This window comes from Mercenaria mercenaria, chromosome 15 (genome assembly GCF_021730395.1).
Source record: "Mercenaria mercenaria strain notata chromosome 15, MADL_Memer_1, whole genome shotgun sequence".
Lineage (NCBI taxonomy): Eukaryota > Metazoa > Mollusca > Bivalvia > Venerida > Veneridae > Mercenaria > Mercenaria mercenaria.
Window position 1 is genome coordinate 59,344,763 of NC_069375.1, and position 27,909 is coordinate 59,372,671.

Consider the following 27,909-nt stretch of genomic DNA (forward strand, 5'->3'; position numbering starts at 1 on the left):
TATATCGGGAATACTATCTAGATGTGTGTGACAAAGATAAGATAAGATTTATTTTGAATCAGCAAGACAATTACAAGTAACATAAGCTCTGATGAGCTTTTTCAACCGACTGTAAACCTATAATGTCTCGAAAAGTGACATGGAAAGAAGCGAAAAGGGGTAAAATCAGCAGTTGTATTTAACGATTTGTAAAAATTCTTATTTGAATATATATTATATTCTTATATAAAAGTTGACAACCCTTTTTCTTTTTCTATAGTAATGATATAATTCTTTCTTGGAAAATAGGTCTCTTAAAATCTGATATGCTGGAAAATGTCTAAAAATATAAAGTAAGTGGATTTTATATGAAATTAAGAAGAGCCTGATTTAGTGGTGTTCAGCCTCGATATTGCCGGAAGTAACATCAGGTTCGATCACATGATTAAAACATGGCGGAAGGGCAAGAAAGCCGAGAAAATGGAGAAAGTGAGCAAACATCTAATTCAGCCAATATTGCTGCACCAAATGGACACGTATCTTTTGATTCCATGGTTGACGCATATGCACAAGGTATGGTAAACATAGCTGGTACAAGTGGTAGCATGACACTCTTGGGAACACTGGCCTGAGTACAGTATATAACTTGAACAGTAACTTAGTAAGGCAGATTTTTTCCCAACCCTTGGGACAGCATGGATAAAAATTCTTGCTTGTGCTTTTTTTTTCCTTTCCACGCTGCCTCTCAGGTTTGGGTTAATCCTGTCTTACACAGACAGTCATATTAACCCTTACCCTGCTAAATTTCTATAATGAACTTGTCCATCTTTCAATTTGGACATTACCATTAACTGTTAAAAGGGATGCTTACCCAAAAAATACTGACTGAATGGCAAAAAGTGCAGATCTTGATCAGACTGCAAGGATATGCAGGCTGATCACAATGTACACTGGTCGCAAAGGCAGAATGAACTGTTTAGCATGATAACGGGTAAGATCCTTATAGTCCAGCTGTTCATATTAGGACACCTAGCCTGCATTTTAGACACTGGGTAACCAAACTCAGTCTGTCCTCTAGGCTTTTTCAAGGCATTCTATAATCCACGTATTTATGACTATCGTAATGAGATTTTTAAAAACTTATTATTTAGGAAGTGGCTATTCTTACGGTCCCGTAGGAATAGCCTCACAGGCTATTCTTACGGCTCTCCCGTAAGAATAGTGAAAAGTCCGTAGGTGTCTATTCCTACGGCTCTCCCGTACGATTACTGAAAAGCCTGCAGGTGGTTATTCCTACGGCAGTTTTGTGTTTTTGGTATTAAAATATCTTTTTTAAAATGAATAACCGTTTTAAATGACATATAATTTTAACAGCGGCATAGTGATGTTTTTTTAGAAAAAACAGTGTAAGTTAAGCGTTCATAATTAATCCATCTCATTTTGAAACAATAATTAATAAAAACAATAAATAAATTGCTTGTTTTATAACCTTTCCATTGATCAAAAAATATTGATATAATTTGTGTTTGAAGAAAGTTAAGGACTTAGAAAAACATCAATGTTTACTAAAAACATGTACGTGAAATGGTTTCTGCCCATCCGATCAGTAGACTTTTCACTATTCTTACGGGAGAGCCGTAAGAATAGCCTCCGAGGCTATTCCTACGGGACCGTAAGAATAGCCACTTCCTATTATTTAAAGAATTTATCTTTACCTTTTTGGTACATGCTATATGCATATTATAATAGATAGTAGGCGTAAAAAAAAATTTGTTTGTTTCTGGTATCCCGACCTCCCCTAAATTTTGTGAATAAACAATTGATCAGTGATGTTAGAAATCAACTTACTGAAGCTCTAAAGGCATAACACTCTTATTTGTATTCATTTTTTGACATAAAAATAATTTCCGAAAAGTTTCACTTAATTAAAAAAAAATAAAAAAAAAAAGTTTTTCTGACTTACCTACCCTAATTTTTTTGAGCATGTTACTGGAAACAGAAGGTTTTTTTAGGCCTTAGCTGTATTCGGGAAAGACTTTCTAAACCGTTTCCACAGACTTGAAGGAGTTGCCTTGAAGGAGTAATAAATTATGCCGCTTCTATATTTCATTTGGGCTTAAAATAATGCTTTTGTTAAATTATTCCACAGGCATATTCCACTGTATTGTTTCGATATGTTAAAATATGGTTCTATATAATATTTCTTAAATTCACCATAATCTACATTTTAAGAAACTTAGTGTCTCTAGCATTTTTTTTACAACATAGTATATGCTATATAAGCCTATATTTTTCGGGGTTTTTTTTTCCAGAGTATCAAAATCTTGACCAAACACTGGATGAAATAGATTCCTGGATGACGAAGCTTGAACAACAAAATGACAGCTTAAATGCCGAGCTGGACGATCTGTTAGAGTCCAGTCGTCAAGCACGCAAAGAACTACAAGAGCAGAACAGTAATCAAGCAGAAAATGACACTGAAACAGAAAGTTCCAATAGTGATCCACAAAAAAATATAGAAAATAGCAGTGCGATGGAAATTTCTAATAATGATCCAGAAAAAGATATAGAAATCAACACTGCAAAAATGGAAAGTTCTGATAGTGATCCACAAAAGGATAAAGATAATGATTGATGACAGCTTATATCTAATATACAAGATACTTATTTTATTAATCAGGTATAGCTTAGGAATAGTAAATGTGGAGGTGGGATCAATTCCGATTCGTGCTAGTCAAAGAAGTCGCCCACAATACCTGTAATTGGAGGAGATTTTTTTTCACAGTGATAATGTTAAATACAAATGCTGAATATCCATGACTTTGTCTAGAATTAAAAAAACTAACTGCCAAAATTACACAGAGGGACTTGTAGGTACATGCACAGTTTATATGAGACTTCAGTGTGCACACTTAGTCTAAATAGTAGTGTTACAGAAAAGTATTATATCACTAAATTGTAATATTCTGTTCATTCTAATGTGAAGTCAAACTTTTATGTTTTTATTTTCATGTAGCATGCTGTTTTTGATCAGGCTGGAGTCATTTACAATTTAACAGTAAATAGTACCAAATATGTCTAAATTTCACAAGAATGAGCTATGTTTTTATATTGCAACAAGGTCTAAAATGGCATTGAAAATTGTCAAGATTCTGACAATGATGCATTTTAAGTTGCACCCATTGTTATGATGTTGTAAGAGTAAGACACAAGATTTATTACATTATTAACTTTAGAGTGCTCAGAGTGGAAACATTTAGAAAATAATTATTAGCAAAATTGAATTATCTGTTTTCTGTTTTAGCGATTAAAATTGTTATTAAAAGAAATTTTCACTCTGATTCAAATTTTCAAAATGTGTTTTGACTGAAGTAAGAGACCATTTGACTTCAGAAATTTTCTTAGCAAATTTGATTATAAATTGGTATTTTATAGCTTGGTTCAAATGAGACATTCCATTATTTCTGTAAACATTCCGCAGTTATTTCCAATTTAAGGTAGGTGGTTGCTTAAGGCAATTTGAAATGAAAACAAAATATGTTTGGGAAGTTAGCTATTTGGCTGTTCAGGGAAAGAGGCCATTTGGTACAGGTGGCCGCTACGGCAGGTTTATTCATATAAAAACAGGGGCGTGGCCATATGACTGTAGTCTAACTAAGTAACTTAGACTAGAAAAGGGTTATTATGTCTCCTGCCACTTTGTGAGACATATTGTTTTTGCCCTGTCTGTCTGTCTGTACGTCACACTTCATTTCCTATCAATAACTGGAAAACCATTTGACCTAGAACCTTCAAATTTCATAGGATGGTAGGGCTTATAGAGTAGATGGCACCTATTGTTTTTGGGGTCACTCCATCAAAGGTCAAAGTCACAGTGGCCTATACATGGAAAACCATTTTCGATCAATAACTTGAGAACCAGTACTTGACCAAGAATGTTGAAACTTCATAGGATGATTGGTCATGCAGAGTAGATGACCTCTATTGTTTTTGGGGTCACTCTATTAAAGGTCAAGGTCACAGCAGACAGAACATGGAAATCCATTTCCAATCAATAACATGAGAACCACTTGATCCAGAATACTGAAACTTCACAGGATGATTGAACATGCGGAGTAGATGACCCCTATAGATTTTGGGGTCACTATTAAAGGTCAAGGTCACAGCAGACAGAACATGGAAATCCATTTCCGGTCAATGATTTGAGAACTATTTGACCTAGAACCTTCAGACTTCATAGGGTGATAGGACTTACGAAGGAGATGACCCTTAATGTTTTCGGGGTCACTCCATCAAAGGTCAAGGCCACAGAAGGCTGAACGTAGAAAACTCTTTCCAATCAATAACTTGAAAACCACTTGACCCAGAATTTTGAAACTTTTTGGGCCACTCTATGAATGGTCAAGGTCACAGGGGCCTGAAAATGGAAAACCGTTTCCAATTCATAACTTGAGAACCACCAGGCCCAAAATGTTGAAAATTAATGGTATGATTGGACATGCCAAGTAGATGATCCCTATTGCAGCCAACCATCAGTGTCTCTTCGACTTTTGCTCTTGTCTCCTATTGACTTCTTTCCTAAACGACTATGCACTGGGGGAGACATATGCTTTTTTTTTTTTTACACATCCATCTTTTAGTTGAAAGATGTTTTCTGTTAAATGCTCTTTACAATTGAGCTGTTGTACTGAGTTTCTTTGTTTAACCAGAATTACACTAGAGAACATACTGGTAACATTGTGAGTTATAGATTATCAAAAGACCAAATGTAAACTTGGATATTTAACTCCCAGCTTATTCTATATATTGTTGTCTGTACCTGTTTTTATATCTATTAGATAGAATGTCAATAAAGTAATAAAACAGACTTGATGTTTATTTCACTTTGTAGTGTTTTGATTTCATACATAGATAAATATACTTCCATTTAAGATGCCCAAACCCCTAAAAGAAAAGGGTGTGTATAGTATACTAAATCAGAAGATAGCCTTAGTATTTTGTTTCCAGTCGATAACTGGAGAGCTTCTAGGCCTAGGACTGTCAAATTTCATATGGTGTGTGCCTGTAGATTTTGAAGATGACTTCTATTGTTTTTTAGCTGGACTATTCAAAGAATAGTAGAGCTATTGGACTCGCCCGTGTGTCCACGTCAGCGTCACGATTTGGTTAAGTTTTTGTATGTAAGCTGGTATCTCAGTAACCACTTGTGGCAATGGATTGAAACTTAACACACTTGTTCAATCTGATAAACTGACTTACATTGTACAGGTTCCATAACTCTGTTTTGCTTTTTTACAAAATTATGTCCCTTTTTCGACTTAGAAATTTTTGGTTAAGGTTTTGTATGTAAGCTGTCCACTGTCATGAGCTGATATAAAAAATTATACAGGTTCCATAACCTGGTTTCCATTTGTACAAAATTATGCCACTGATCGGAATGGATTGAAACTTCACACACTTGTTCACTGTCATCATCTGACATGCACTAAGCAGGTCCCATAACTCTACTTTGCATTTTTTCAAAATATTCCCCCTTTTTTCTTTTAGAAGTTTTTAATTAAGTTTTTGTACGTAAGCTGGAATCTTAGTATCCACTAATGAGAATGGATTGAAACTTCACACACTTGTTCATTGTCATTAGCTGATATGCATTGTGCAGGTCCCATAACTCTGCTTTGGATTTTTTTCAAAATTATGCCCCTTTTTCGACTTAGCAGTTTTTGGTTAAAGTTTTGTATGTAAGCTGGTATCTCAGTATCCACTTATGGGAATGAATTGAAACTTTCCATACTGGTCCACTGTCATGAGCTGATATAAAAAATTATGCAGGTTCCATAACCCTGTTTCCCATTTGTACAAAATTATGCCCCTTTTTTCAACTTTTGTATTCATTCAATTGACAAGGCTGTTAATTGTCGAGCGTTGCTGTCCTCTGACAGCTCGTTGGGGTAGTACTTCAATTGAGACTAAATACTGTGAAATCATTAATATTCGTGGGGGACTAATTTTTGTGGATTTCGTGGTTGAGTCAGTCTATGAAATTTAATCCTAATTAATGAATAAGTAAAATATCTATTCATTTTATGTTCAAAAGTTGAAATCCACGAATTTATTTCAGCACACGACGCATGCACATACACGGAACAGCCATTTGGATGACTGTCTTCACTTCCGCAAACAGAGTGGAAACTTTTTCAATTTTTAGTAACAGTGACCTTGACTCCACTGACCCCAAATTCACTTACCATAAGCTACCTTAAGGCCAAGTTTTATTTCAATATCTCAACCCAAACTAAAGTTATAAGCCAAATCTTGACACCATCCAGCCATCCATCTGCCCAATGGCATCACCAATCTAATAACCAGGTTTTCAACTTTGAAAAGCCTGCTTAAAAATAGAAAGGAAAGTGTGGGATCACATGAACTTCAAAACTCGATGTCCAAGTCATAGATATTTCACGGTTGAAGCCTGGCTTGATAAAAGTCTAACAAAACTCTTGTTTTTCAAATTTATTTAAACTAGCAAATATAAATGTGTGTAAAAAGTGTTTGCACACAATAAAAATTCAGTCAACGAATACATACAATGTACATTGTACAATACAAATGTATAAATCTATTTTCTTGCTTCTTGGTTCTCAAAAATAAATTATATTTGGCAAAGTTTCCAAGAAATGTTACAGTGAATAACCAGTTACACTAGCATTTATTCACAGGGATATACCAAGAGGGTGGGGTCAACAGTCTCTCCAGCTGATGTCCACAGAGGCGTTGGAGAGTAAATTGTCGAGGTCGAAGGCGAACAGACATGCAAGAAAACTTTGTTATTGCATAGTTCAAATAAAGTAACTTGCATAGTCGTATAACAAACAATTTAATTTACATATACAATAATCAAAAAAAAGTTTTGGTGGCAGTATTTAGGAAGAAAACTCATTTTATTAAAGATTTTCTAAATCTCAACAGCTCAACCCACTGTGCAAGTCTACTCCACACTATCCAAAGCAACAATATGAACCAGTACAATTTAGTGTAAATTTAAAAAAAAATATTTTGACCATTTTTAGCAAAGTTCCAACAGGAAAAAAAAATCTAATAAAAAGGTCTTGAAAGAAATGATCAATTTTAGGGATGAGGTCTGGACCCCATCCCACAACTGATCCACCTTATACACGAGTAAACACTGCAACTTTAGGTGATTATTGATACTACTATATTTAATATATATAATTATGGTACACTTGTACTTATCCTACCAGTAATGCATCTTACAACACTTGTTCATATACGAGATATTTCATTACAAACAAAAATGTGGCATCTTTACTATAAAATACTGAGGGATGCTTCAGTTTATTACCGATCTGCTAAAACCTTTTTTTACTCAATAAATAAGCTGACAAAAAACATCTGAAGCAGTGATGCAATGTTAAATCATAAATAGATGAATATATCTTATTGATTCGTTGTGAAAAAATATATATTTTGTCTAAATAGTTTTGATTTTCCGCTGAGTTGTGATAGTGTGAGGTAAGTAAACTGCTAGACACCTTTGCCTGTGAGTACTTGATAAATACCTTCACCTGAAGCTTGCAGCAGGCAAAAAAGGTATAACAAAAATCTCAAAAATTAAATTATCTATAAAATCAAAACTTTCATAAAATTTACATTAATTTGTGAACGAATTTTCAGAATATAGTAATCAATTCCTAGACTTTATTTGAGCCGCGCCATGAGAAAACCAACATAGTGCATTTGCGTCTCGCTAATAGTTTCTCTATTAAATTGCAATAGGTTTTGAAAGCGAACAGCATGGATCCTGGCCAGACTGCGCAGGCTGGTCTGGATCCATGCTGGTCGCCAACACACTACGTTGGTTTTCTCATGGTACGGCTCATTTAATGTGTCAATCTTTGCAAATTTCATGTTCTATCTATATCACACTGAAAAAGCAAGCAATATAACACGGTGAAGAATAAAAATCAAGTAAAACAACACAAAAAGCAAACAAATACTACTAGCTATTAATTATTACTGTCGGTGAGTTCATGAAACTTAAAGATTTTTCGCGAATTTCTACCATTTTCTGCCGGATCCAGATAATATACTGTATGTCATTCTACAGGTCTAAATGGATGGTAGAAAAGATTTTAAAATTTCTAAATGGTGATAACCTGTCATGAACAGACTTAATCAAACCGGATCTGCAATTATTTTCCTTGGTTGCACTCTATGCTTCTACTGATGTTACAGATTTTATTGAATCAGTTATATTTAATGGTGAAAATTATCGCAGGAACATCCCTGTATAAAATCATGGCCTGTGAAAAAAAAATTGTTTTGATGATTTCAATATGTGTACATTCTGAAAGTATCATATTTAATTTATATGGATCAAACAATACCTTTTTTTATGTTCTGGTCAAAAATGGCTACTTCAAAAATCTAAAATTTTATTCCAAAATTATCATAATATCTTAAGAAAGATCCATATAATTATCAAAGTCATTTCCACTAGTCTAAAGACAGTCACTTGAATGGTGCTAAAATGTTATATTGACTCGAGGACGAAGCCAAAATACACACACTGACCTTTGCAGTGATGTCATAATGTTGTGACGTGATACACATGTTGGCAACAGTTTCTAAAATTAACTTAAAGTTAAAAAGTTATTGGATTTACTAATAAAACAATTGTTGCCTTAAAGTGTTGGTCATAAGCAACAACTTTTCAACCTGGAAAAAGTGCTATCAACTGCAGTTTTGCCACTGGTCAATATCCTTTTACCAGGTTTAAAAATTCTCATAATGACCAAATCTTAAGAGTAATAACTGCATGTTATCAATGGCTTTGCTTTACATTTTAAGTGAAATTAAGCAAAAAGCTTGCAACAGAATAGAAGAATTCACATACAACAAGAATACATATACAATAATAAAAACATATTTTTAGTACTAGAATAGATTAGTGTGAATAACTAAAACACATAGAAATCAGATCTTTAACAAACTCAGATCTATTTGGGTATAAAAGCATCCTGGAGTATAATGTCATATCTTAAGACTACATAATACTTTGGTTAATATCTGATTTCCAAATACTGATAAATCTGCATACATATTTATATGCTGCATAAAATACGTGTGAACACTAAAATGGTATGTAATCTCCAAGAAATTCATTACATGTATAATTTCACTGAAAAAAAAAAGTGTTGTAATAGTTTTAGGGCAATAAAGTTTCCAGAAAAATATACACTGATATTAGATCGAAATTACATGACTGTATCTTTTAAAATCCATCCGCAATTTTGTTATTTTCAAGTCACCTTTTACTCAATGTCTTAGTGAAGAAATACAGGAGGCTTCATGGTGATCTTTGATCAATGTATTTTCCAGATGACATCAACTTAAATCAAAACTGCTTGACAAGAAAAGGTCATACAGTGATCTTTCTTTAATTTACTTAAAATACCAAAACAAAAGTGTGTAACATGACATGAACACGCTATACAAATAGCAAATGACTATTTAAGCAAATGCAATAAATGCAAAAATTAATGTGATAAATTATCTGCACATATCTGCTCTCTAGGTATAATGACTTCCAATACATAAAATATAATCATGTTTAAAGGTCATCTATCAACATTATTTTAATTCTTTAAAGATAAACTATCAATATGTAAATTTAAAAAAAAAACAAATGCAAATAGATATACAAATTTATGTAAATGCAAGACAGTATATGGAATGCATATATATCAAACATCACAAGCTGCAGGATTCATCCCTATACATTTTTCAGATTTTCTCTTGATTATATAAAGTATGTACATTATTGCTGCACAAAAGATAGGAATTCTCCTAGCCAGTAAAAACAATACTTCAGTATGATAGCATGACAATTTGTCAATTTACCTCATCAAAACCGAACTACAAGTACTTTTAAAATTTTTCCAGATACCAAACCAAAACTGTAACAAGAACCTAACACATATAATGTTAACCCTGCCGAATTTCTAAATTGGGTTTTCACTGAAAAGTTACCGAGCAAATGGCGAACAATGCAGACCACAATCCTGGTCAGCACTGTTCGCAAAGGCAAAATCACTTGTTGCCAACAGATTAAAGGTTAATGCCACTATCTGTCTACAAGCCCAGTATTGCTTGACTTATTATGTTTTAGCTGCCTTTTGAGTAAATTGATAAAAGATGTGCATTTAAACATATTTCTGGTTGAATATCATATGAATATAGTACCATGATGTTTTGTTGCAGATCTAGAATATCACACAAAATGTAAATTCATTGTACTGTATAGAAATTAATATAGAAATGCAAGTTATTGCTTTGCACAGAAATTAATACAGGAATGTAGATTTATGGTAGTGCATTGTAGATTTACAACCTGAATGTCACATGAAATGGCTTGAATTGAATTGTAAATAAATAACTAGAATGTCAGATGAATCTGGCTTGAACTGTAATGTAGATTAATAGCTTGAATGGCACATGATTCTGGCTAAAACTGTATTGTAGAGAAATAACTTAAATGCCACACAACTCCAGCTTGATCTGTATTTTAGAATAATAAGTTAAATGTCACATTAATCTGGCTTGATCTGTAGTGTAGATTAATAGCCGGACTGTCACATGACTCTGGTAGATTAATAACTTGAAAATGTCACATGAATCTGGCTTGATCTGTAGTGTAAATATTTATGAAGAACCACTTCAATCAACTGATGATTAAGAACTTACTGGAATGTTAAATAATTGTAGATTTGTAGCCTGAATGCCACATGAATATAAAATCAGTGCATAACCATAAAAGATTTGAAACTGGAACATAGTATTTAGCTGGTGCATTTGGAATATCACACAAGATTCTCTATTAACTAAGTTGTGGAATGAAATTGTCATTATGCTATGTAATGTGTTCAACATGGAATATCACATGAATGCATGGAATATCACATGAATGTAGTGTCATCATAGTTTGTTTTGTGCTTTGATCTCGCTTCAAACAGATCTCTTATCAGACTAGCCTTTTCCTTCTCAAGCTGTGTGATTTTCTCACTCTTTGATCCCACCTCCTGGAAAATAAATCTAACTAATGAAATGAATCACGTTTAGAACCACAGATATAATTTTATGTTAGATTCTACACAATGTTTATGAGCACATAGTTACATCCTTGAATGTAAATGTAAAATATGTGATCTTTAACTGTAATGAACTTATTTGTTTTTTCCTTAAGCACAGCCACTAGTGGTTTAAATATAGAAACTCCTGTACAATAGTTCTTTTTTTTTATTTTACACGGAATGTTTGTTCTGTCAGTTTATTGTCACACAGACACAAATATAGGCCATATGGTCACTTTCCAATTTTTTGACAGTTGAGGAAGGCACCAGGTGTCTCTACAGGCATTATTTCAAGCAAAGAAAGGCATCCAAGTAGAACCACAGATCTGCGAAAAGCCAGTTGGATGACTTCCATATATTGAAGAATTCTGCACCCCAGGAGTTTCCGAACCAACAGTAGTAGGGGATGGGGCAAGGCATTCAAAGTAAGTGTTCTTAACAACTAAGCCACGGAGGCCTGTATCACTACAACTTAATATTGCTAGGAGTTAACAAGTCTTTATCTGTCTCCTAAAATTACATTAAACTTGGGTACAAGCAGTTTGACAGATACTATATATGCATAGAATCTTTATCTAGAACCACAAAAAAAGAAGAAATATTTAAAATCATGACTGACCTGTGTAAGTTGTTTATTTTGCTCTTTGAGCCATTTTGTTGCCTTATCATCAGGAAATGCACTACTTCTTATGGCAAGATTCATATGGGCAGGAAACCCCTGAAATAAAATAATACTTTTTTTTGTTTGCGTTCTGGTTTAGCCTCTTTTTCAACAATTCTTCAGTCATAAACAACAATGTCAACTTGTAGCAGTGAGCACAATTCTCAACTTTATCAGTGTTAACACAAGCATTTAAAGTTGGGGGTGAAAACAGATTTTCTGGCACTTTTGCACCCCCTCACTTACAGATATATAACAGCTGTCTCCAAAACTGGGGACGCTAAGTACCATTCTGTGGGTGAAAAAGCCCCATTTGGTGCTTTCTGGGATCACTGTTTATAGTGCAGTCTCACTGGATTATCATGCTGTAGAAAAGTTTATGACATAATACCCCACCTAGTAAAATTATTCTAACTTATTCCTGGCTGACCAGTTCTAGAACTATCCTGAAGCTCTTAATACTAAGCACCAGTTTTCATGTCTTTGGTTTAAAGCTGCCAATGAGCAGTTGATGAGCAAACCCTTGACCTCCTGTACTTGAAGTGGGCATTCTACAATTTGGCTACAGAAGAGATTCAAATATTTGTAACTTACCATCAATTTTAAGTAATACAAATGTGTTATCAGTTTTTGAAATGATACACCTTTAATGCATTCTTTTAACAGTACAGTGCAATATGTGTTAAGAGATCTGTTAACACAAATTACATCAAACTTACCGTTTACAGGTGTTTTTTTGTATGTTTTATTACTGGACATATAAAGTAATGGCCATATTCCTGTTGTTAAGAATTTTCACTTCGCAGCAACTGATTGTAATTTTTGACAAAAAGTGTTATTTAATATTCACAAGTTGATTGAATTTGGGTAATCACTCTGTTTCACAAATAATAAAGAGTTTTGAGTGGTTCATCGGCTGATTTATCATGGTTCAGAGGTTAGATGCCCAGGAACTGGTTAAATATCTAAGCATTTGAAAGATGAACCATGGTAAATAAGACGATAAATCACAAGAAGACATTGATTGCTTTCATTCTTACATATCCATTCAATATTTTGACAAATATTATGCTGGGCTTCATTTTTCAGAGTAGTAATGAACCAGACGTCAATCTGATGTCATAACTGAAGTACATGTATATAAGGATCTTACATGTCTGCCTGTGTAAGACGGGGTTTTCCCTACCCGAGGGACAGTGTGGAATGGAAAACCGAGCGTTAGCGAGGTTTTTTATCCATGCTGTCCCTAGGGTAGGGAAAACAGCTGTCTTACACAGGCGGACATGTTAGATCATTTTTCTTGTCTATCATGTTCAAAATAGATCGTGGAGACAAATAGGTTTGGGTATTTCCTGACATTCTTTATAAAGTTTATGACGTCACAATGGTACCAGTACTACGTGAGGTCACCTTAGTGCACGCTATTTTAGACAAGGTTTTTCCCTAGGGAAAGACAGGAATATCTATCCCTGGCGTGTGCTTGGATAAATGTATACTTTCCCCGCTAGGAAGGCAAGAAATAATGTTCTCTTACCCCTCAGCGCATCAGTCGTTGTTTATCACAGAATATACAGAGTTTCTTTGGTCTTCTTTGTTTAACTGACAATTAAACTGAGCCATTTTAGAATCGCAAATATTAACCAAAAGAAACCCATTGCAAACATTACTTACCAAATCTGCAGTATTTCTGTCAAATGGTTACTGAAAAGTCTCTAACTCACAACCTCACATATTCAAAATTCTGAGGATCTAGAATGTTTTATGAAGGAAAATGTGAAAGACTTACTGATTCTGAAGTTTGCATGAGTGTTTTCAGATTCATATTAACGTCTGTTATTCTACTGCGAACAAAGTCCATTCTTTCTTGTTGTGATTGTAACGTCATATCCTGTAAACAGATATTTAGGACACTGCAAAATTTGTCTGCATTCAAAACTTCATTTAAACAAATGTGACTTTTGGAAATGACGGTATTTTCAAGTGCTATAATAAACACACTTTCGTTCCCTCTCCTGAATAATATCCACAATTTTGATCTGCCTGTAATAGTAATAGTTGCCTTCCAGCTAGCTTGCAAAATGTTTGTAGCTCTACAAGGTGCTCCCTTAAATTGGACCCTGTGCCTGAAATAATGTCCAAATGGACAACTAGGATTTCTTACCACCATTAAAGCTTGTCAGTTATGTATCAAACAAAGCAATACTTTTACTACAAAGCACACATTGTATCATTACATGTATAAACTCAAACTGATCGTCTCCCTTAGTTAAGTCTTTATTTTATATGAAGTTGTCTCCCTTATTCTAAATACTTCAAGGTATTAAATCCTTTTGTAGTAACTATACAAAGTTTCCATATGTCTACATGTAAAATTCATTATTTGTATGAGAAAGTCAAGGTCTGACAACTATGAGCACTTCTGAGTACAATTCATTTTGTATAAACAATGATATAATAAGCCCAAAGAATTAATTCATATCTCAATTTTTGTCCAAATCATGATTATAGTTTAAACAAGAGTGGCAGACTGTCACAAAATACGCCCGCCATTAAACTTAGCCAGTATTTCTAAGGCCAAAATCCAAGAGTGCCTCGGGCGATTTTGCTGGTTATCGAACCTGGCCGAGATATTATGCCCACAAACATTGTCACCAAGTTTGGTCATGATCAGACAAAAACTATTTCACTAAGAGAACGGACATGCTTTTGGACGCAGACCGCCCGCCCGCCCACCAACCACAGTGTTCACATTATACGCCCTGCTCTTTCAAAGACAGGCGTATAATAAAGGCCTCAAGTACCTGGAGTGAAAGTCTGTCTAGCTGCAAAGCCAGCAACTTTATATGCTACCCACTCAGGGCACTCAGGAGCATGGCTCAAAAAAATCTTGAGTGGTGAAACATTATGGCTCAATATATATTTTCATTTTTCCCCACAGTGTGTTTATGTGCATCGACAAACGGTTAGCAAAATGTAAGGTTGTAGTAATGTCCTTAAGATGTTGTACCAATTCTGTTATATTTACTTACACTACAGGAAGTTTTCTCTGCATAGTTTTGTTTTTCAGTTACAGAAGTGATTTGTTTAAGATACCATTCTCTGGCCCTATCTACAACCTCCAGTCCCTGTAGTAACACATCTTTTTCTTGTTCAAGCTGCTTCATACGTCGTATCTGTAAAATAACAACACATTAGATAATGCAAAAATATGCAATACAAAGAAAACCTTAATAGGCTATAAATAGAGTTGTAAGAACAGAATGTTTGTTGGATTTAACGTCGCACCGACACATGATAGGTCATATGGCAACTTTGCAGCTTTAATGGTGGAGGAAGACCCCAGGTGCCCATCCGTGCATTATTTCATCATGAGCGGGCACCTGGGTAGAACCACCGACCTTCCGTAAGCCAGCTGGATGGCTTCCTCACATGAAGAATTCAACGTCCCGAGTGAGGCTCGAACCCACATCGATGAGGGGCAAGTAATTTGAAGTCAGCGACCATAACTACTCGGCCACGGAGGACAGAATGAGATTAAACTATCATTCAAAACTTCAAATCCTGCTGTTTTCAGTCATTCCCATAACAGCATGAATTAATTTAAACGAAACTTGTTTCCACAAATTCCATAGCAATTTTGCCACATTTAATTAAGGTGGTTCGCGGTGTTCTTACGAAAATTTCGAAGTATGAGATATAAGACTGATATTAGGTCTGTATGTACTAACACCTCCTGTCTTTCATTTGGTGAAAAAAGAAAATCGTTCTGAGTCCACGTTTCCTTTGAAAGCGCCACCTAGCGGCATATGTATTTTTCAAGGAAAAACGCCGTTTTTCTGTAATAATCTCATTAAAATTAATGTTATTACATTTTTTCAAACTCAGGAATATAACTAAATTCAGTGTTATTGTTTACATGTTGCATTTTGTAAATTATTTCATTTAGAAAATGCTTAAATAAAGAGATTTCCGTAGTAGGGGTGGGGAAATATGGCGAAAATATTCAATGTGTTTCATGGCCGTTTAGCCGAAATAAAATAAAACGGAACGGTCAAAGTTCTTGATTTTCAAATATATTCTTCTTTAATCATTTCTGAACAAGAAAATAAAATAAAAATAGGGGGTCTTCACGGCAGATTTTTTGTAAATTTACTTTTTATTTGTTTTGGTAACGTAAATATTGTGACGTTGATACGTCATTTATGGTGTAAACGTCACACAAACGTTTTGTTCATTATGTCCTTTAAAGATACATTTTTGTATATACAGGATGATGAAAGTACATAAAAATGAAATGTTTTTACTAAATAGATTCACATTATGTACAGTGTTAAGTAATTTACAATCTAAGTATATCATCTAAAAATATATTTCAATGTCAGTTCAACAATTTCCTTAAAGACGCTAATATTTTGTTTATATTATTATGTAAAATGTCATTTAAAAATGATGACCACAGACACCCTTGCCGTTTCTGTAAGGGTATTAAAATTTTAGCCTGTCTCAAATTCTATTAGACTAGCTGTCTTTAAGAACAGAGTCTACATTCACATGGATTTCTGAATACTGGCGTCGTAATTAGCATTGCGTGCAACCAATACGCATCTGCTAAATTGTTTTATCCATTTTTGAAACAGTTTTAGAGCTAACTTAATGCAGGAAGACTTCACTGTAATCAATTTATGGCACATTTTTAAGCCGTGGATCTCCAACGCAATGATCACAGTAATTCATTAAGGAATATATCCAGTCGGTGGTTGCTTGTAGACTTCACTATAATCATTTTAATTATGATACATTTGTGATTTATGATATGCAAAACTGTGAAAATAAAATCAACAGAAAAATCAGACAAGGCGCTTCAAAACGCATGAATGTAAAATCCCATTTTGATGCTTGCATATCTAACTTCTGTTCACTTTGCGCTCAATGTCACGGACATTCTTTATGCGATGTTGCTCATTGCAGTCTGTCATAGCTGGAGCGGTCTTCTGCGCATGTCCTGAACTGATTATCAATCGGAGCGCACGGCAAAAATACGCACAGTACGACAGCATGCATTTAGTGTATAATATGTATAATATACTGACAAAAGGTTAAGGTTAGTATTATAATGGTCACAAAATATATATACATTAAAGATAATTTTCATTCAAATTGCTTGAATCCGGTATATACCGAGGTCTATAATTTATACAGGCGTTCCAGGTCTGCAGTGTGTTGCAGTCCTGAAATATCCGAATGTATTCGCATCTGCGTCAAAATGCACTTTTACACTAAATACGAGTCAAATATTTTGTTTTCAGCATTCTGACGAAAACATTTCAAAGTACATGTAAATGGTGGTTTTATTTATTTCTTAGTTTTATCCGTCTTTTAAAATTTTTGAAACACCAAAAGAAATGCACGAGATGAAATCATAGTGGTTACTTTTTTATATTACATTCAGCACTGGAATACCATACTTCGATTTTGGAATAAAACCTTCATCAAATAAGAATGATCCCAATTTGCCGCCAAAATTCTATAATCGAAACTTTTTGTATGTACAACAGTGATCCATGTCGAAAGTGCGTTTCCTTGAAAATATCTGACAGAAACAGCGGGTCTGAACAATGAACGCATGCCTCTACACGTTTCGCAAGAGCAGCCTCAGTTAAACCACCCTTATTCCATCTTTCTATCCTAAAATCGTCTGCTTCGACTGTATCTGTTTTATATTATTTTCTGAATGTTTTGAAGCGAAATGAGTTAGAGTTTTATTTTGTTCTGCCATTTTAAAGAAAATTTTCCCTCAATACGGTTTGCATTGTGCATTCACGTTGACGTTATAAATTTAATGCACTAAGCGGCACTAAAATGAGCTTTATTCATGTTACGGTTTCAAGTTCACAGACTGAAGTACATTTTTACCGTAAGAGGCATTATCTCATTTATTCATTATCTGCTTAAGATTCCATGATTTTATTTATTGAAAATATTCAATATAGGTTTAAAAAGCAATACATATAATACACAATTAGAATTATAATGAAAATCAAAACCTCTAAATAAAGTTACATATCATAACAAAAAAGAAACATATTGATGTTTTAGCCATCCTTCAAAATGTTCTTTTTCGTTAAAAATGTATTTCATTTTTGTCTGGAAAACAGTTTCATTACATTGCACATCTTGTATCTTCGTTCTTAGCTAGTCACTTGAAATATTGAAAAACAATAACGAATGTCGTTCAGTTTCGCACTTAAACATTTCATACAAAAGGTAAAATGAGCCGCGCCATGAGAAAACCAACATAATGGTTTTGCATCCGCACAGTCTGGTCAGGATCCATGATGTTCGCTAACAGTTTCTCTAATTGCAATAGGCTTTGAAAGCGAACAGCATGGAGTCTTGACAAGACTGCGCGGATGCGCAGGCTCGGCTGGATCTATGCTTGTCGCAAAGCCACTGTGTTGGTTTTCACATGGCGCGGCTCAATGTAAATTTGCAAATCACTCTTTTTTTCTATTTTCTTGTCGGGGAATAATTTAAGAAACCTATGTTTGAAAATAAAGAATTTTGACAGCTCAGTTTTAATTCATAGCGGATAAACTGATAAAAAAATTTCTACACCCCCACCCCTGTCCCCCAAACACTTTACTAACTCTTAAATATGGAGCCAGATACGCAAGTTATGCAAGATTAAACATTTTCATAAAATTTTCAACCACTTAAACCATATTCAGTAGTTATAGTACATGCTTTAACGCGACATGTTCACATTTTGTGCCGAACTTGGCGAACATGAACATGTTGAAAAAAATTCACCGAAACTGTGGGCAGGTAGCTTTAACTGACTCTGATATATATTACTAGATAATATTCTTTGACTGCAAAATACGCAACAATGTACATCATGTGAATATATTCAAATAAAAAAGATTCTAAAGTTTTTGTGAACTCTGAAGGTCCTGTTTATATCAACGAAAGACATAATGAAATCAGCGTTTGCGCGACGTTAACGCCGTCATTGTGTATCAACGTCACAAAATTTACATTACCAAAACAAATAAAAAGTAAATTTACAAAAAATCTGCCGTGAAGACCCCCTATTTTTATTTTATTTTCTTGTTCAGAAATGATTAAAAAAGAATACATATGAAAATCAAGAACTTTGACCGTTCCGTTTTATTTTGTTTCGGCTAAACGGCCATGAAATACATTGAATATTTTCGTTATTTTTCCCCACCCCTACTACGGAAATCTCTTTATCTAAGCATTTTCCAAATGCAATAATTTACAAAATGCAAATGTAAACAATAACATTGAATTTAGCTATATTCCTGAGTTTGAAAAAATGTAATAACATTAATTTTAATGAGATTATTACAGAAAAACGGCGATTTCCCTTGAAAAATACATGTGCCGCTAGGTGGCGTACTTCAAAGAAAATGTGGACTCGGAACGATTTTCTTTTTTCTCCAAATGAAAGACAGGATATGTTAGTACATACAGACCTAATATCAGTCTTATATCTCATACTTCGAAATTTTCGTAGGAACACCGCGAACCACCTTAATAAAACTCTAGTGTCTTTAAAAAGTTATCATTATGATTCTGACTTTATTTACAACAACTACGACAATGCAGTCCTCCATTTCATCAGTTCCTCAAACTGAAAATGTATACAATCTTATCACCTTTTTAGATCGTTAATTTTTAGCAATTATGTATGGTAGTATTTGGAGATATCATTGGCTATTGTAATAATATCATATACTGTAATGCAGATATTGTCGCGAGGGTTTAATTTTCACAATATTAGCAAGGCCATACATCTCGCGGAAAATACATCCTCAAATAAGCAGTGATCAATTTTACATTTCGTGAATATCAAACCTCGCAATCACACTCAAAATTTCAAACTTGCGAAATTCTGACCCAGCAAAAATATGTGCTTTTACAGTACTGCAATATCATAGTTCAACAATCTGAAAATCAATAGTATTGCAATATGCAAAATAATTCTCAATAATCACCTCTACATGTACTAATGAACTGACCAGAAAGCTTTCTCAACTAAAGTTGAAAAATATCTGCATACAGTAACCCTGCTATATCAGATTCTGTAGTTATACAACAATGTCAATTTCTATCTTACCACATTATAGTCTATTCCACTAGAGAGTGTATGACGTCTGGAATTCTGTCTCCTGACTGGTTTCCTGGTTGCGCCGGTACCCGCTGTTGCCGACTGCTGACTAGCTTCATGTTTCCGAATCTGCTCGATGTTTACTGAAAAGAAATCATTTTTGTAACATAGTTTATCTGCAGTTTTTCAAATAAGTAATTGCAGCCAGTTAAGCTAATAGTGTTCTTGGGGTTTTTTTAGGGCAAAAAATAACAGTGCTGTTAAGGACTGTTGTACATTACTGATTATTGATTCTAATATTTTGTGCTTGTCAAAATGTTATTAACAAAGAGGTAGATTGTGCTGAACTACAAGAAAAAGGGAACTAACTATAAACTGAACTGAAACTATCGATACACAGATGTAACTCACAATGCACTGATGATGCTATGACAATATGACTTTAAACTAACAGCACAGATGTAACACACAATGCACAGACGAAGCTAACAACAATCCGAACTTAAACTAACAACCCAATGACGCAAATCACAATGCATTCATGAAACTAACAACAATCTGAACTTGAACTAAAAATAAACTGACTTGAACTAACAACACTAATGTAACTTAAACTACAGAATGAACACATTAAGCTAAAAACACTTTGATGTAACTAACTACAAACTGAACTTAAACTAACAACACTCTGATGTACTTGTATCTAACTACAGACTGATCTAAGCTAACAACAAACTGATCAATTTGTATTTATTTGTCTTATCATCTGCAATTCTTTTCAACAAGTTACTACAGTCAAGATTGACAACTAAAGCAATTCCAGACCTTCTACAGTAAACTGGGATTAAGGATCAACTACATGGAATTTCTAGTAGAATTTAAAAGTCAAAGTCCAGAAATTAGAAATGCTTGTAATTTTACAACCATAATCTTTGACTTTGGGAAGAGAGTCTTTTTCTTTTCATCAATATATATTGAAAAGATATAAAAAAAACTTATTTTCACTATCGATTGCAAATTCATTTAGAGAAGCTGCAAAAAACGTCAGTTAGTGCCGAACTCCTAAGTAATTTTTATCAAACTATTGCAAAACGAACCATTTTCCTTCATCTAAAAAAATATAATTTTTTTTTTAAAGCTGAAGCTTTTAGGAATGGCAACAAACAATTTTCATTTTTTAAGATTAACAGATCAGCCACGCTTATTATCCAAAAGAACAGGAAGTAAAATATATTTATATATAAGTGGTTCTATTGGTCCATTCAAAAATATTTGAAACTGACATTTGAAAATCAGTTATAACAAAAGCGGCAGTTGCGCATCTTTTGAAAAGATATTCTTACTGAGTCATCTTAACTATGAAATTACTGAACTGAAAAATATCTGTTTTAAATATCAGAAAGATTTATAAAATACCTATCTTTTGTGTGCGGGGAAGTCAATTATGATTTATTGATGGCAGTACTTAGCCAGGCTATCGCCGGGGGATCAAATAATATTGTCATGGAAATTAAATCTAATTTCACACCAGACAATTATAGTTGGATTTATTAAAGATAAAATCTAAATACCCCCTTTTAATACAAGTTACCTGATATAAAATATCTGTTGAAGTTACAGTACACCTCATTTTATAGCTAAATGATGACACAGTATTTTTGTTGTGTAAAATTTAATATATTTTTTAAACCTAGCTGATATTTCAAACCATGAAGCAGTTACGAAGTGACAATATACATAGAAACACTTACCCAAACTAAAAACTCAGTTTATATAATTTTTATATAAGACCTTAACAAATAAACTGTTTATGGTTTTCTCTCTAAAATTTGTGTGGGGTCTATTCCTTTTTTTTTTTTTTTTGAGAGGGTGGAGGTGGGGGGGGGGGGTAAAATGTAAGAAATGTCAATGTACAAAAATCAGAAACTAGAATAATATTTTTAGTGTTAAATAGAAAACATAATACACTGTATTGTCAAATTAATTAATTAATTTATCCCCCTTTAAAATGGCTTTATTGCTAGCTTTTGAAAAGTTTGCTAAATAAACCTGGAATTAAAACTCCAGGGTAACGTAGCTTTTTTCCCCCCTAGGCGCATGAGGTCAGATTACAATAAACAAACAATTTTTTTAAAGGCCTAACTACCTGTTCTCTAAAACCTTTCTCTAAAGTACTCTACTCTAAAAAAACATTCATTTGGCAATGTATTCTAAATTGTGAATTCAGGCCACCTGCAAAGAAAGGACAACTACATAATAACTCTTTAAGATACAAGTTTGGCAGTATTTACCTTAAAGCCATCACTTTTTTTCATTTTGTTTTCTATTCATCAATTAAAATGTCAAACATAAAAGTACTCTATTGTGCAATTAAGTTATAACACCAGCTGCAGTGCATAAAATATAAACAGGTGTTTCTCATTGCTGTTTTTATGTGAGTTTTCTTTTGATCTGCTGTAGTTAATGACAATTAAAGCTAAAAATTAATAGCAATATGTTCAACATATAAATCTAAAACAATTACAATGCACTTGTCATATCACTCTAATGTAGAAATTAAAACATTTTTAAGACTTTGTTAATCGCAAACATTTCACTTCACAGCTATTTATTACTTAAATTAGTTGGGTTTTTTTTTTTATTTCTTACAACACTGTCTTTTAAAAAAAATAAAAAATTACAGAACAATTTACCTTGGTGACAAATGGATCTGCTGACTTAGGCAAATTTAAGAGCATTAGAGGAGATATTTTTTAAGTTAAACTATTACTATAATGAGAATAAATATTTAATATGTGACTGTGTCACTGAAATGAAGAATTTAAAATAGATCTATCTGGCAAAAATAAAAAGATTAGCCTGTCACTCTCAAAGTTAAAAAAAGCTTTTGAAGAGGCAGCTCTGGTGGGTCCAAGCACAGAAAACAATTTTATTTGACTTTGCCTCATTGAAAACATTTTGACAACCATAATTAAAATGATTTTTTTTATAAGACTTAGCTAGACAACCTTCAGTCAATAAATCAAGTATTGTCTCAACACACTTCTACTTTTAAGCCAACTTGTACCATTGCGATTTATCTGGTATAATCTGCAGTTCAGCACATTCAAATTTACGGGACAACATCTCCCGACAACTTCAATGAGCAAGGCAGTGTGCCCCTTATCACTGATATAAATGTCTTGTCATATGGATCATTGAATTAAGCATTTGTATCACCTTGATCAATGAAAAGTCTGATCACCATTAAACTTCAAAGTAATGATAAGATCTACCCGAACTTCAGTCGACACAGAAATCAACTTAGTCTACCAGAAGCATTTCAAATGACTTGAAGTGAGGACAGTAACTGTGCATATTGACAGATAGAAAATGACATGGAGCCCAAATGTCCTATCTGCAAATCATCTATAAAAATAAAAGCTTATAGTAGAATGATTTTTTAATTCTTATTTGTAGTATTTAATTACGCCCTACATTGAGTTAACACCCAATGTGTGTGGGTTATAAAGTTTATTAAACAGCAATAATGAAACGTATACATAAATGTTTTACTTCATATCGTAAAACGTAACAAACTTATTAAGTTTCAAATTATTGCTTTTTCCAATGTCACATTAAAATATTACGAGAATGACCAAATAAAAACAGCTGATAGCAATTTAATGACAATACAGCCATTGTGAAAAACACTGAACCAGTAACACTGTTTGTAAACAACCTTTTCATTACAACAAAACTAATAATCGCAATAACGGAGGTACAAAAAATGTAATACCGTTGACATCTTTCCAAAAATAAAGGCTATTCACTAAAGTGTCAAACAAAACTACTGGTCCATATAAACTGTGCGTATTTCAAACCACAGACTGTACTTAAAAAGATTAAATCATAATCCATAATCAGTCTTAAAACAAACAAATGGTTGATCCATTATGTTTTCTGGTATGGAAACTTTACAACAATGTTTACTGAAGTTTTCCTCCACAAACTAAATGTTTAAGGTTGGAAAAATCAGACCTAAAGATTATATATCTATATACTTTGAAAAGCATCCTTGATTTGTCAATGAAATTTCATAGCTGTCTGATAAAAGAGCATAATGTTATTAAAGTAAGAATCAGCACAGCATTAGTTTATTCCGGTCTGGGTAAATGTAAGGGCCTTTCTTCCTTCTATAACTTTTATACCTGTATAATTATTAAACATGTTAAACTGATGTCGAAATTTTGTGACTTCCAATTTATCTGAAAATGGCAACGTTCCCTCCCCAGGTGCAAAATAATATTTTCAATAATAATTAAAAAAATGTTGTACAATTAATTAATTTTAATATTTTTTTTCTCAAAAACATCCTCTTTGTCAATCTAATCATTTGAACCAAAAGGTAATGCTTAGCAGCTATCACTTGAGTTAATATTTCTGAACTATTAATGGAACATTAAAATTTATCAAAATACTTTTTTTCAAACTCCCTACTCCACCCTGAACATGCTGAAGGAAACAAAGACACTTAATTTTTCAAAATTTAAAGTCTCTAGAGCATCTTCCAAATTAAAGGAAGCCTTTTCGCTCAATAATTGTGCCATTTTTTAAACGAAATATAGATTTAATGATCCCTGTTCAATTAATTAGGTTTACTTCAAAGAATCCTTAGACCTGATCAATAGGAATGTTGTATTAAGACCAGGTAAAACTCATTGAAGTATGTCTCAATTGCCATATGTTACCACAAGGTGGCATTTTATTACCTGGAGAGCTTTTTTATTTCTAAAGGAATCAATACATGGGCTTAGAACCATACATTTTTTTATTGCAAAACAACAATAGGCTGATGTTAATCTGAATTTCAATGTAAAGTCAGGCATTTCTTTATGCTGATTTTAGGGCCGAAATTCGGCCCCATTCCCCAATCTAAAAAGTATACTTTTTTCCCCACCTTGGCCAAAAATTCCCCATGCAAAAAAAATGAAATTAGCTTTGATTTTCAGTCCTGATTTTAACAACTTTTCAGCAAATATATTCCTCCAAACAATGATTTAGCGACATAAATTTCCCCTCCAAAAGGGACCTGGTACCCTTCCCCAAATTTACAAAAAAAGGACTGAAAGTGGTTTTTTTCTCTTTTCTCTCAAAAGATGAATTCAACTTCTTTAAATTACTATGATATTTCTGAAAAGCGTATCCAAGGGCCTCTACAGCAAGTGGTTAAATGTTGCTGAATCACCTGCTTTGGTTTAGGATCTGTTAGCTCATGGTGTTGATTTTTTGTTAAGAAGTATCCAGCCAGCTTTCAGAAGGTCCATTCATTGTCTTTAACCCAGGTACCTGCCTAGCAGAGCCACCCGAGTTCTCACTCTACCAGTAAAAGTAGGAAGTTGTGAATTTAGACTAAAAAGCTGTTTCATTTGTTTTAAACCTGGTAAGGTCAATAAATTGGAAATGATATTGCCAATGGCTTTTTTATTTCATATAACTTACAAATTTATACTTTAAACCTTCTTAACAAACCTACCATATATCTCAGTGCCTGCATGTTTCTTTTGATCTGAAAGTTGTGAATCACTGTGTAAAGTGCGCATATTCCCTTTCTGACCTGGTGGTGACATCTGATGATCTCTTTGCCAGTTTTTTAACTCATTCATTATACGTCCATTCATATCTTTAGGTGGCAAGACTGGAGGCACATCTTTTTCCTTCTCCTGTGGTCTTCGGTATGGAGGCGGGCGTTCTGGTCTTCCTGCGGGTAAGTCATTAAAATTAACTTCCTTTGCTCTTTGCATTTCAGCATGAGCACTTTTAGGTCTAAAAGCATTTTTAGTAAGTTCTTTTCTTAACTGATGTCCATCAGCACTATGTCTATGGTGATAGCTTGGTGGCCCTGATGGCCTCACATTTTGATTTCTTTCAGCATTTGTATGATGATGTTGTTCCGATTTACCATGTGTTTTCACTGCTGCATGCTGGTGCTGGTCACGGGTGTAAATCTGATTTCGAAGTTCAATGTTCTGTGACTGTAATACATTATTTGGCCGAACAGTTGCGGTATTTATTCCTGTAGTATTTGAATTAATGGCCTGACTACCCATTTTGGGACGAGATCTGTGCCCATTATGCACATTTTGATTTGGTAAAACTCTGTCAGTTGGGATAACCCGTTCATTTGGTCCAATGTTTACATAATCTGGCGGGTGTGTGGTAGGTCTGACTTTGTCAGATTGTATGTTCACTGTCCCAGACCTATGGGAATTTTGCTGTGGCAAGTCCTTTCTTTTCTGACTTAAATCTTGTTTTAAACTAGACCCTGTGTTTTTTAACAATGATAATTTTAAACCTGTCACAAAATTATCAAACGTTAGTCTGCCGTTTCTTGGAGCCACTTTTCTGAGGGTGTCAATAACCCCACTGGGTAAGCCCGACACCCCTTCCTCATGCCAACGACTTTCGATATCGCGTAAACGAACATAGCCGGTACGATCTTCATCCAAAATGTCAAAAAGTATTCTTAATGAGGTAACAAACTGTTTTGGAAGTCCATCAGTTGACGTGGACGAATTATTAACTGCAACGCTGGTCATTTTCTGTGAGCTGCTGTTTGTAAACAAACCACCTGCCGCATCGTCCAACTATGAATGAACCGGAAGGATTTTTCCCAAACTTTTTACAATCTGTTGATTTGATTGGTCAATTACAAATTGCTAAAATACGAAGCGTAAAGCATGTGTATAAACGAATTTTTTTTTTAATAGAGTATTGAGAAATTTACTTCATGCTTACTTGTATCTACGAAATAAATATTCAGGAGAAAGATCTACGGATAAGAGATATATCTGATTTAACTTTAGATGCTTTTTAAGTTAAATGAAAACGAAGAGAGAGATATTTCATAATTTGTCAATAGTTCTGTTTCAGATTACAACTTGGAGTTAAAGTCAGTAATAATTATTACTGAATGGTACATATTGTAATTAAGCTGTCGAGGTTTTAAGTAATAATAAAGCTCGTTTATTTCATGAAACGAGAGGATTATGATGACCTTATATCGATCACCTGTTAAAGTTTGGCCTTGGAATCATCAAGATAAACATTCTGACCAAGTTTCATGAAGATAGGGTCATAAATGTGGCCTCTGAGTGTTAACAAGCTTTTCCTTTGATTTGTGTGGTGACCTACTTTTTGACCCCCACATGACCCAGTTTCTAAACATTCTTACTAAGTTTCTTGAAGATAGGTCATACATATGGCCTCTTTAGTGTTAACAAGCTTTTTCTCTGATTTAAGTGGGTGACCTAGTTTTTGACTCTGTATGACCCAGTTTCGAACTTGGTCTAGGAATTATCAAGATCAACATTCTGACCAAGTTTCATGAAGCCAGGATCATAAATGCGGCCTCAAGAGTGTTACCAGGCTTTTCCTTTGATTTGAGCGGGTGACCTAGTTTTTGACCCCAGATGACCCAGTTTTGAACTAGGCATAGAGATCATCAGGATAAACATTCTTTTTAAGCTTGTATTAAATCAAAGCATAAATGAAACCTCTGTGTGACTGAAAGGGCCAAAATAGAAATTGTTTAACTCTAGAACCCATGCTGGAATCTAACCGGATTTCGAAAGGAACCAAGATCTTATTGTGACTTAAGTTGTGTGTGAGTGTGGTTAAAATCTAATGTAGAATGTCATTTCTATCACGTTCACAAGGTAAAAATTAACAATTTTTGGCTCTTTCAGGTGTCAATCAGGGGCCATAACCTAGATTGGATCTGACGGATTCACCATGGAATCCAAGATTTTTTGTTGTTAAAGATATTTTGCAAGTCTATATCAAATCAAACAATAAATGAAGTCTCTGTATGGCTGCAAAAGCAAAAATAGCAGACTTTGGCCCTATAAGGGGTCACAACTCTGGAATCCATGATGAGATCTGGCGAGGTTTCGAACGGAACCGAGATATTTTGCCAATACAGGTTGTGTGCAAGTTTGATTAAA

The 27,909-nt window shown here is 33.9% G+C and overlaps 2 protein-coding genes across 2 annotated transcripts; one reads left to right on the top strand and one right to left on the bottom strand.

The window, feature by feature from the left end:
• Positions 1–402: 402 nt before the first annotated feature.
• LOC123562167 (UPF0184 protein-like) lies at positions 403–4,846 on the top strand. Its single transcript, XM_045354820.2, has 2 exons — positions 403–552; positions 2,292–4,846. The coding sequence occupies exons 1-2, from the start codon at positions 432–434 to the stop codon at positions 2,612–2,614; spliced, it is 444 nt and encodes a 147-aa protein (XP_045210755.2). The 5' UTR covers positions 403–431; the 3' UTR covers positions 2,615–4,846.
• A 1,628-nt stretch (positions 4,847–6,474) lies between these two features.
• LOC123555818 (uncharacterized) lies at positions 6,475–26,582 on the bottom strand. The gene is made up of 6 exons (XM_053525343.1): positions 25,440–26,582; positions 19,934–20,067; positions 14,820–14,963; positions 13,577–13,678; positions 11,749–11,847; positions 6,475–11,078 (listed from the first exon to the last, which is right to left on the bottom strand). The coding sequence occupies exons 1-6, from the start codon at positions 26,500–26,502 to the stop codon at positions 10,956–10,958; spliced, it is 1,665 nt and encodes a 554-aa protein (XP_053381318.1). The 5' UTR covers positions 26,503–26,582; the 3' UTR covers positions 6,475–10,955.
• Positions 26,583–27,909: the final 1,327 nt, after the last annotated feature.

What these genes read in the sequence shown, in the direction of transcription:
- LOC123562167 (XM_045354820.2), top strand. Translation starts at nt 432, where the DNA reads ATGGCGGAAGGGCAAGAAAGCCGAGAAAATGGAGAAAGTGAGCAAACA. An exon ending in GGTTGACGCATATGCACAAG is followed by an intron (nt 553 to 2,291) that starts GTATGGTAAACA and finishes TTTTTTTTCCAG; the next exon opens with AGTATCAAAATCTTGACCAA.
- LOC123555818 (XM_053525343.1), bottom strand. Translation starts at nt 26,502, where the DNA reads ATGACCAGCGTTGCAGTTAATAATTCGTCCACGTCAACTGATGGACTT. An exon ending in CAGAGAAAACTTCCTGTAGT is followed by an intron (nt 13,679 to 14,819) that starts GTAAGTAAATAT and finishes ATCTGTTTACAG; the next exon opens with GATATGACGTTACAATCACA. An exon ending in TCATGCAAACTTCAGAATCA is followed by an intron (nt 11,848 to 13,576) that starts GTAAGTCTTTCA and finishes ATTTTATTTCAG; the next exon opens with GGGTTTCCTGCCCATATGAA.